The sequence below is a fragment of the Octopus bimaculoides genome, chromosome 10 (assembly GCF_001194135.2).
Source record: "Octopus bimaculoides isolate UCB-OBI-ISO-001 chromosome 10, ASM119413v2, whole genome shotgun sequence".
NCBI classification, from domain to species: domain Eukaryota; kingdom Metazoa; phylum Mollusca; class Cephalopoda; order Octopoda; family Octopodidae; genus Octopus; species Octopus bimaculoides.
Window position 1 is genome coordinate 88,415,458 of NC_068990.1, and position 12,032 is coordinate 88,427,489.

At 34.7% G+C, this 12,032-nt stretch overlaps 1 protein-coding gene across 1 annotated transcript in view; it reads left to right on the top strand.

The window, feature by feature from the left end:
- LOC128248839 (uncharacterized) overlaps positions 1 to 4,736 on the top strand; it is a 47,033-nt gene extending 42,297 nt beyond the window's left edge. The window contains exons 26-27 of the mRNA XM_052970988.1: positions 884 to 1,054; positions 4,489 to 4,736. Coding sequence (XP_052826948.1) covers positions 884 to 1,054; positions 4,489 to 4,736 — 419 coding nt within the window. The remainder of the gene's footprint in view (positions 1 to 883; positions 1,055 to 4,488) is intronic.
- The last annotated feature ends 7,296 nt before the right edge of the window (positions 4,737 to 12,032 follow it).

Genomic DNA, 12,032 nt, shown 5'->3' on the forward strand with positions numbered 1-12,032 from the left:
ATATATACATATATATATACTTATACACAAGAGACATTTATACCTCAAATACCCTGGGAACTCCTTCAGCGTTGTTGATAGTTTCTCTTTCTGAGGTGACCAAATAAGTAATAGTGGAAGATGTTCTGAAAGTATTGTTGCAAGAATAAAAATAGGCTGGAATAAGTTCAGAGAGCTATTACCTCTGTTGGCAACAAAAGGACTCTCTCCCAGAGAAAAAGAAGATTGTATGATGCTTGTGTATGTCCATAGTAGTGAGATATGAGCCCTGAATGCAGAAGACATACATAGAGTTTAGTGAGGAATGAAGCTAATATGCTCCAATGGATATGCAACATCAGTTTGCATGTACAAGAAAGTGCAAGTGTGCTGAAAGAAGAGGTGGACATATGAGGAATCAGATGCAGCATGCAAGAGAGAAGACCAGTTGGTTTGGACATGTGATGTGCATGAATGAAGCATGTGGCTTCATTTTCCTCCAGCCTTCATTTTCCTCCAGCCTTCATTTGTCCTTTCTAGTCACCCGTATACTCAACCAGGTGATACATGAAGGAGTCATACCCAATGACTGGCATAGCAGCATCATAGTCAACTGCTACAAGGGTAAAGGTAATGCATTAAATAGGAATAATTACAGAGGTATCAAATTGTTGGACCAGGTGATGAAAGTCACAGAGAGGGTGCAGCAATATCAAAGGAAGATTAACTGAGAAGATAGTTTTTGTGTGTGGCAGATGCACAAGTGCAATGAACACCAAAGATGTACACAGAACATATTTGTATCAGTCAATACCTTTTATTCTAAATTTGTCATTATCTTCTCATTTTTATCCTCTTCCAACATATTTTCATGATTGAAATCAATTCCTCTCATCACTTCCAGTTTTCTCAATAATTGACTGTGGTCCGCCAAGAGACATTTATGGTACGAGAAAGTCTTACAATACCACCACCTATAAATCTGAAGCATCCTATTCTTGTCCAAGAGGAGAAAAGCTGAGGTCATATTGTAATGAGGATAGTAAATGGACTCCACTAAAGTCTGCTTGTGAAGGTAATGTAAATAGGTTTTCACTGTTTGCCTTTGTCTCGGTAATTTTGTTTTAGTTTTGTTAAATGTCTTTCTCAGAGGAAGAATGTTTGTGACCATGACAATGTTGATTGTGATTGTAGTTGGTGGGAAGAAAAAGGGAATCTATCTTCAGATTAGAGATCTCCCCAAATGCTTGCAACACAGTAGACTTCAATAAAGCTATCCAAGGGCCAGGTAATGGTATTGCTTTGGGTAATGGATTAAAACTGCCTCACACGCACAGGAAGAGTTGAAGCTTGTTCTATTCAGTAAGCTTCACATAATTTCCATCCATCAAATTTCATCTACAGAGCTTAGTTATATATGACTTTTTAACCACGGAACCAAAAGCCATCTAATAAAACGTTGTTAAGTGAATTTATTACCTCCACAACTATACCTCATCTCATCTTGGTAGTTTTTCTCTTAATTTCTAACTTCACTTTTCTCATATGTACAATGTATCCTCATCCACAGTTCTGCAAAATATGTAGCCTTGAGTTCTTCTATACTAGAATTCAACATTCATCTGAAACAGACTTCTGATACTCTGATGATATTCCATTCCACATTCCTAAATTGCAATAATAATAGTAATAATGGTTTGTGATTTGTACAAAAAAAGACAGCAATTTTTGATGGAAGTGGTTTAGTCTTTATCATTGACTCCAATATTTGATGATGTCTTCTGTTTTCATCCTCAAGGACATGTCTCCTCTCTAACTTTTGTTCTCTGACTGACAGGATTATGTACTGAGCGCCTGACTGGCCTTCGTGCCGGTGGCAATTAGAAGCACCCACTACACTCTCGGAGTGGTTGGCGTTAGGAAGGGCATCCAGCCGTAGAAACTCTGCCAAATCAGATTGGAGCCTGGTGTAGCCATCTGGCTCCCCAGTCCTCAGTCAAATCGTCCAACCCATGCTACCATGGAAAGTGGATGTTAAACGATGATGATGATGATAATGTCACCAGCAATTTTAGCTGTTTTCACTTTACTTTCAACAATTACCCTCGAGAACAGTACCTTCATTTCTATCTTCACTTTCTTTGCAAGTGAAACTTTCAATATACAAATTAAGAACTGAACAAAATAGGAAAGTCCTAGTCATCAGATATTATCCACCACAAAAACAGAGAAAATATGCCTTTTCTGCCAAGTTAAAGGAAAGTATGGGTCAGTCATCATGATGGACTCAGTGGACAGCCAGATCTGTCCCGTACACAGTAGTTTCTGTTTGACATAACTCTATATTCCATCAATACATGAAAAATGACTATCTGAATGATAAATGTTTTGTTGAACCAAGTGCATCATGAACAGGCCTGTCTGATGGTGCTTCCAGCCCTCTCATAGCTCTGCAAAGCAAGGACTTCAAGAAGATGATCATTGTATTCTGACCATAATTCCTTCAAAACAAGCTTGCTAGTTTGTTTCCTTTAATGCCCAGAGCAATACTTTAGAATGTCTGTTCTCTATCCCTCAATAGATTGTTAGTGTGTAACATCTGTCAATACTACTGCCCATGTCAGGTTTCATCCAGCATGCTATGTCTTCTGAAATTCTTAGAATTACATTAGATAATGTGAACTAAACTCTATAAGATGCTTGCATGTGATTGAAAGACATTTTATCAATATTTCTAAGAAGTCAGGCATCAACATAGAAGATTCCACAGTGACTGCTGCATAATAAATGTTGAACTCAATATTGCAATATAATTAGTCTGACACAGCTTATATATTAGTATAATCTATTGCTTTGTTCAACATCCCCATCTGGCCCTTTAGGTTGTCATGACAGTGGTGGTGGACTGCATTCACACTGACCACAGAAGCTCAGGCTGGGTCTGGACCATATTAATCTCACAAGTGTAGTAAGGAGAGTGACCTCAGTTTTTCGTAACATAAGTGCTTCTGCCATGACTAGCTTATTATAAGATATAAGTACTACCTCATGGTACTCTGTTATATTTTCCTCATTTAAGTCTATGGCCAAACATAAGAGATAGCAATAAGATTTTGTGATATTCATGTCTTTTTCAAGAGCATTCACTGTCTATGTAAACTGAACTGGCTTGGACTGAGAATTAAACTCAAATCATTATTTCATCATTATTTTAATGCTCATTTTCCCTGCCTGAATGGTTGGATGGAGTTTATTGATGCAGATTTTCTGCAAGTGAATGGCTTTCCTGTTGCTAAGTAAGGTAATATTTTTCTATGGCCACATATGTTCTTGCAAAAATAGGACATAAGTGTCACTGCATGTATGACAGAGACAATTGTACAACTGTTACATGACATCAAGACACAGACAAACATACAGACTTACACATGCACACACTTACACACACATACGCATATACACGCATATACGTACATGATAGGGTTCCTTTAGTTTCTGCTCCCAGATCCACTCACAAGGCTTTGGTTGGCCCAGGGCTATAGTAGAAGACACCTTTCCAAAATTCCATACTGTGAGATGGAACCTGAAACAATATGGTTGGTATGTGAACTTCTCACTACATGGTCATGCCTGCTCCGTTCAGTTCATATTTATACTAAAAGAACAACTACAGAAAAATATTCAGGGTTATTTCTGTTTCTTTGTTCTGTTGTATTTAAATATTATAATATTATAATTCTTTACAGTTAAATACAGTTTAACTACTAAAAAAAAAAATTGGGACTAATTGTAAAGTGGTTACTTATTCAACAAAGATGATAAAAGTATTATGTTAATGACTTATTCTGGTTAAGAAATTCAGAAGAGATATCCTGGATAAAGATAATCAACTTTCTTTCGTCTCATTAAAGTATAGGTTTTATGCTGTGGAACTCCATATTTACTACATATTTATATTGGTCCACTAATTGATGGAAATGAAAATAATTTTGTTTTCCAAAGCAAATCATTGAAAAATCAGGGAAGAACTATTTAAATTTAGTTACATCTTTTTACATTCTAGGTTTAAATCCCACTTGAATGTGTGTCACCTTTCATACTTCTGAGATTAATAAAGCAAGTACTAGTCAAATGCTGAGTTTCATTTATTTTCATGTATCCTTACTAAAGAATATGTGCCATTGTGTTTAATTTAGAAACCATTATCAGTAATATTGTTACCATCAATATTTATTATAATTATTATCATTATTAAGGATGAAGGATAAAGAGAATCATTTGAGCATCAGACAAAATGTTTTGTGATATTTTTTTCTCACTCCTATAACTTCTTAGTTATCTTGACTTTTATGAACTTTGCCTTTCCAGTCAAGGGCCAATAACTTAAAATGCCAGTTAATGTAGAGGTCAATTTAATCAACCATTTCCTTAATCAAAGTTTTGGTCTACATCCTATATTAGAAATATTGATATTACTTTTCATCACTTTAAATTTTGTTTTAATTCTAGCTACCGAGATCCATTTTATAAAAATAAAATATGCCTTTCTGGATATAACTGGAAAAACATTTTTGAAAAACAAAAAAGTAACAGCAGAAGCATGTGCAGAAAAATGTTTGTCTGACAAAACTTGTTTATCATTTGAAATAAATAAAGAAAATAAGAACTGTTACTTATCAAAGGAAAGTGCAGCTACCTCCAACAAGTTAAATCCAACCAAAAACAGTGATTACTACCAACGAATAATACGTAATTAATTTTTGTTTTATTATTGGATTTTCTTTTTCTGAATTTTGTACTTCATAGTATAAAGACAACCATTTCTGTTATAACATCAACAGATTTACTTGTAGGGACAGATATACCAATTGACCCAGAAAGATCTACCTCATATTTTTTTAATCACACATACAACAGAGGGCAATCAAACTTCCTAAATTATAAGGACTATATTTTACTTACCTAACAAATGAATTGGATTTCAATATGACCACCTGTTGCTTTAATCATGGCCTACAAATGTGTGGTTACTGAACTGCAACAGTACTACACCACTTCTTAATCAAATTCATTCTACACAGTAAGAAGTGTTTCTTTCAGATCTGCCTCATTTGATTATGAGATAGCTGAGATAGCTGGGCTTGAGGCAGGCCAAACTTTCTTGTCTCAAAAACTGCAAAAATACCATTTTTGCGTAAAATTTGAGGTGTGAGCTTGGACACTGTCCTGGGTGAAGACATACCTATTTCCAAATGTTTCATTTAACCAAGGCAACATGTTTCTGCCAACATTTTAATGTAAACTGTGCCATTCACATTAACAACCTCATAAATGAAGATCAAAGGTGACTTGGATCCATTGGATCTTGCAGCAACCCACACCACAACCCCATCTGGTTTCAGATGACAAAAATGGATTCAGCACCTTTCATGCAAGTCCTGAGCATCAGCAGCATACAACCTGTTATTTTGTCTGTTTCAAACAGCCTCCACTGTGAAGATCTTCTTTTCATTCTCAATGAAGCCTTTGTATGTAGCACTGTCGAGTCATTTTTTTCTTTGAAGCTGCTGAAATTAATTGTCTGGGTTGCTTTTTGTATGCCTTTAGCCTGAGATCCTCTTTAGCACTCTTGTGAATTGAAGATTTTGAAATATTAAGTTCTCTTGCCATTTTTCACATACTTTGACAAGGATTCCTGTGAACTCTCTTTCTCAAAGTATCAATCATAGGTTTGGTGTGAACAGTTCTTTTACACTCTGGAGATGGCTTGCTTAATGTCATGCCCAGATTGATTGTAACATTTACAGACATTATACACTGTCTTATACACAGTGTCCTTTCACAAAAACTATGCATCACATACTTTATAACATTTAATATATTTCTTTGGAATTGTGCATGTGTGTGTGTGTGTGTGTGTGTGTGTGTGTGTGTGTGTGTGTGTGTGTGTGTGTGTGCAAGTGTTTATGTTTCAGTACCAAATGTATTTCTTGTTTCCTGTTTTATTTTTTCAGCCAGTCAAGAATTTTTTATATTTAGAAAAGTTAGCATGCCTTGGCAAGTTACTTTAGGACAGATTACAGGAATGAGCTTAAAGAGGTGTAATGCAACTTGCCATCAATATCCTGGGTGTCACAGTTATGCATACAAGCAGGAAAATAAGGTCTGTGTATTGAGTAGGATTACTCAGTCGAGTGATAAACTTAAATCCGACCAGGGAAGTTGGAATGTAAACATAATGAACCCAGGTCAGTTGCGTATTTTCATCTTATTTATTGTTTTCATCTTATTTATTGTTTTCATCTTATTTATTTTGTGCATCTTATTTATTGTTTTCATCTTATTTATTTTGTGCATCTTATTTATTGTATTTTCATCTTATTTATTGTGTATTTATATCATCATCATCATTTAACCATTTCATTACTATATTTCTGACCAAAATACACCCCTCATGAGTTTCAATTAAATTCTAAAATAATCATGAATTTAGACTAGTTTCATTAAACAACTGTACCCTTTTTTTACTTATCAACATATTAATGTGACATTTGGAACATAATTGAAGAAAGGGTTCTTAATCAATTCTATTGCATAATTTTTGTCTCAAAGTGACTCTAATTACAGGTAAACCCAGGTAAACTGAGCAAAATGTAAAAATATTAAAATTTTGTTTAAACATTATCATAGAAAATGAGTCATCTGCTAATATTTAATTGGGTATGCAACAAAATTTTGATATAGAAGAATTGTGCACATCACTAGATTATCAGTTGAATTTAATACACAGAGGAACAGGTGTACCATAAAGGTAAAATAAACTGAAATACTGGAATTTGTTTTTGAAGAAAACTAGAAAATTAAATACATCAACTAAATGAAATATACTCACACACATACATGAATACACAGGAACATATATAATAAAGATTTACAATAGAAGTTAAATCAAAACTCGTCACTCACCTTATAAGTAAATTAAAATTATAGGTTAATTAAGATTACAGGTAAATTAAAATAAAAAGTAAAACTAAGTAAATTTGAAAAATATTTATACAATCTAATTATACATATATACAAACAATATTCACACAATATTTCTATCATGGAAAGTTGTAAAACATCCCACGCTACATACTGCAACCTTGCAGAATGCACATTGGAAAGACGTTTCAATTGGCTGTCCACTGGGAGTTTTTCTTTGTTGATGTAGACATTCACAGCACCGTCTTTTGCGACCCCTGATTTTTTCTAATTTATGTAGATCAGTTGAACTTAGAGGAATATCTCTCTGGCAGGCTTTGCTTTTCCTTCCTGCAGTTATTTTTTGGAGGAATAACCTGCCCTCAACTGTATTGCTATATCTGCTCAGAACTGCAGATGGTTACACTGCTTGCGAACCCCTCCTGATTTGGTATATAATATAAATACATTTACAATGCTCATGTTTACTATATACCAAACCAGGTATTGCCACCATTTATTACCCGGTCTACCAACCGGATAATAACTCATCATCTGGTTCAGCCGATCCACACCGTCCATGTACCTGTTATAATCAAGGTTCCCAAACGGGGTGCCATTTTCATCTACACATGGTTGTGCACTGGTAGATAGAAAATTTATCTGCCTCTTATCTCTGTATGCAGTTGCTAGCAGATATCCTTTCTGCCGTTGAATTATTTCACCTCTTTTTTTTAAATTTTGCTTTTTTTATATCCAACGGCAGCCCTTTTCTACTAGCGATTACTGTAGCACATGTATACATTGCCACAGCTTCTAAATCCACTGCAAGTTTGCCTGAACTAAAAAATCGGTCAAAAAATAATATATGGCCCTGGTTATGGTATGGAAGTGATAATTCCAGACCACATCGTACTCTAGGCCATGCTGACTAACATTATTGTTAGTCAGCTGTAGAGACCATGCCAAATGACACTAGAGTCTGGTGCAGCCCCTCCGTTTATCATCCCTCGTCAAACCAGCATAATCAATGGATGTTAAAAGATGGTACAGTATTATATATATTTTTGTAAAAATGAGTAGAGATGTTTTTTTGGTGGGGAAAATTTTAATTTTAATCTTGATAATGTTTAAATTGAGTTACTGTGATATGAGTTTCAAGCTTCAAAGAGCCATTTTCAAACTGAAAAATGTATGTTTTACTGGTTGCTTAAATAGCAAAAGATATTTTTCTTACAAGTATACATAAAAAATATATACACATATAGAAAAAAAGGAAAAGCAAAATATTTATAAAAAAATACAAAATCATGAAGAACAACAACATAAGAAAAGAAGAAAGAAGATGAAGAAGAAGAAGAAGAAAAAAACAAATGAAATCAAGAAAAAATAAAAAGGAATATATAAATAAAAATAAAGATAAGACTAATAGTAATTGAGAACAGTGGAGAGGAGAGTTAAGTCCATCAAGAATAAAGAAATAGAATATTTTGGAGTGGTCAATATTGTTGTGTTCTTGTCAAAAGAATATATATGTACACACACACACATCATGTATATACACTCACACACAAACATACATAGTTACATAGACACACATATGTATACTTTTATATCTGTGCAAATATCTACGTTTAGTGTAACATTGTTTATTATCTCATTCTCAGCCACCTATGTCAATTTCTCTCTTCAATTCCAGGTTACTCAAACATTAACTGTGGACCTCCAAAAGATGTTTCTGGTGCAGTGAAGTCCTACAGAACCACAACCTATAAATCTACAGTCATCTACACTTGTCCAAATGGAGAACAGCTAAAGTCAGTATGTAATATGGAAAGCAAATGGACTCCAGTTGCATCTTCCTGTTTTGGTAGTATAAATAGCTTCTCTCTTGTTCTTTCTATCTGTTTTTATGCTAAATGTTTTGTCTGAAGAAGACTGGCTTACACTTCGTGAATTTCTAGTGTTTCTGGCTAGTGGGAGGGAGAGAACTAGTTATCCTCAGAGCAGAGACCTCCCCAAATGCTTGCTGCAGTAGATTCCATTAATTATACCCAAGGGCAACATAATTCTATGAAATCAGATAATGGATTAAGTTTACCAACCAAGAGTTGGAAGTGTAGAAACTTGTTGTCTCCAGCAATCTTTGATATAGTTCACATCCACTAAATTTCATCCACAAGCTTAGTTGTGAACCAAATTCTTAACCACACAGATAAAACTCTTAATTTTTCTCTTAATTTCTAACTTTGTCTTTCTCATCCATACTTTGTGTCATCAGTTGAAACCCAGCACAATATAATGCCCTGAGTCCTTCTTTACTAAAACTCTGCAATCCTCTGAAACAGACATCTGATCCTCATGTTCTTTTCCAGTACACTATAACACCAATAATAAAAAATTCCCAATTGACACACAAAGACAAAAAATTTAGATAGTAGTTTAGTCAATATCATCAACCTTACGATTTGACTGGTAATTTATGTCATGGGCACCTACAGGTACGACAGGCAATGTTGACTTTCATTTCATTTGAAGTGATATTCGAAAGAGCCTGAATATATAACATACAGCATTGCTTCCAGTTCTCTAATTAGTACACATGTATACATTGAAAATAAAAATAAGGATGATGATACAGTTCTCTCAATGAAGAAGGATCACTCTAGGATCAGTTGAAGAATCCTACCATCAAAGATCACCACAAACTCCATGGACATGTATCTTCTCCAGTTATTGCTCTCAGACCAACACTTTTAGCTCACTTTCAATAATTTGTCTTGAGGACCATACCTTCCTCTCTATCCTCAACTTCTTTACAAGTGAAATTTGTAAATGCAAATTAGGGATTATCTAAAGAGGCAAGTTACTGTCATCTGACATTTTGAAACTCCTCCACCTTGCAATCTCTTTTTCTACCACTGCCACACAGAGGAAAACCATCTTCTCTGCCCAATTAAAGGAGATGGACTTGACTGATAGGTTGATCCATTCCACTCACAACAGCATGTTTGACATAAATGCACAAGTGAACAATACATGGATGATGACAGAGTACATACAAAATGATTTTTCTATACTGCTGACATCTTGGGCAAGCTTGTCTAATGGCACTTCCATGTCATGTATCTTCATTGCAGAATACGTGGCCTTGTGTTCAAGTTAGAAACCATTAAATTTAATATTGTTACTATGAACAATACTTATAATTATTCTTGTCTATCAGACAAAATGTGATGTAGTATTTGTTCTGACCCTAACTTCTGAGTTCAAGCCCTGCTGATGTTAATTTTGCCCATTTAGGGCCATTAAAATAAAATGGCATTCATGTGTTGAGGCCACTTTAGCAGACGAATTCTAATCTCAAAATTTTGGCCTTCTTTCTAGGTTAGTAATTTTTTTTTTCTTGTTATATTTCATTCATCTAAATTTTGCTTTAACACTAGATACTGTGACGATCCATTTTATAAAAATAAGCAACGCATATCTGAGTGTACCTAAGAAAACATTGTGGAGTAAGGAAACTAAAAGAATAAAAGGCTGTGCAGAAGTATGTTTTTCTGACAAAAAATGTTTATCATTTGAAATAATTAAAAAAAGTGGACTATGTTACTTATCAAAGGAAAGTGCAACTTCTACCAATGAATTAAAGTCAACCAAAGATAGAGATTACTACCAACGTTTAAAAGGTAATTATTGTTTTGTATTTTATTATTAGATTCTTTTTACATCTTCTGAAATTTATGATTCCTTTTGTACTCATAATACATAGACAACCATTTCTGTGAAGATATTGACAGGTTTACCTCTGAAGACAGGCATAGACATATTCCTGAAAATATGTCAGAAAGTGAAAATATTGTTACAGCATTCTGTGGGAAAGGAAAATCCCATATTCTTAAACATGAGCAGCAGCAACAGTAGCAGTAGTGGCAGCAATAGCAGTAGTAGTAGTGGCAGCAGCAGTTGCTGTAGTCATAGTAATGGTGGCTGTGGTGTATCTGTAGATTTTATGATACCTGTGCATTTTCCACATATAAACACTACTGTCTCTCTTAACCTTCCTATTATTCTACTGTACCTCTTGTGTGTCCATAGCTTGCACTGGGTACATCATATGAAATTCCTGCCTACTTCTTTCCTACTTATCAAACAGGGCCATTTAACTGAAGCAGGTAGGAACCTGTCTGTTTCTTGCTTACGAGAACCTTGGTCTTTGCTAAGTTAAACTTAAGGCCTTTTGATTCCAGGTTTTTCTTCCACACCTGGAATTTCTTTTTCATTTCTGTTCCAGAATCTGCTATGAGAACACCATCAGTTTGTAGTTTCCAAGAGCAGCCAGTTTTGAATTCCTCTGTTATTGCCAGAGGACAGTGATGAATAGGAGGGGACTGAGAGTCAAGCCCTGGTGAATGTCTGCTTGTACACTAAATTCATCACTGACTCATGGTTAACTCTTACATTACCGTACATGGCCTGTACAGCTTTCACAAGATACTCTTCTACCCCTAGCTTTCTCAGGGTCCACCATATCACACAACAGGGTACTCTATCTAAGGTTTAAAAATATATATATATATATTTATTTATGTATGTATGCATACACACACACACACACACACATATGGTGGGTTGTGTATTTGTTTCTGTGTGTAACTAAATATTAATATTTTCATGTACATTCTCTCTCTTGAAACTTTGTTTTCTGTCATTTTGACTGATATTTTTGCTGTTGACTGCTATTTCTAGCTGATTACGTGCTATGTCACCCGATTTGACAAAATATGACTAGTCCATTTTTCACAGGGATGAAACTGGAACTGTTGATAAAGGCAAACTTTACAAGTGAAAACTCTTTTGGTCAACAACAACAGCACTCTTTGTGAAGGAGAACAGACAAGAAAAAGTATACAAACAAATAACAACACTGACAATAAACAAACTGTAAACACTCCAAAGTTTCTTATGTGTGATTTGACAGACAATGTTAACACATCAAAGACTATGTTCGACACAGAAAGAAGCAACAGCAGTAACAATAACAACAACAAAAACAACAACGATGAAAGAACTGACAAACAAGCCTGCAT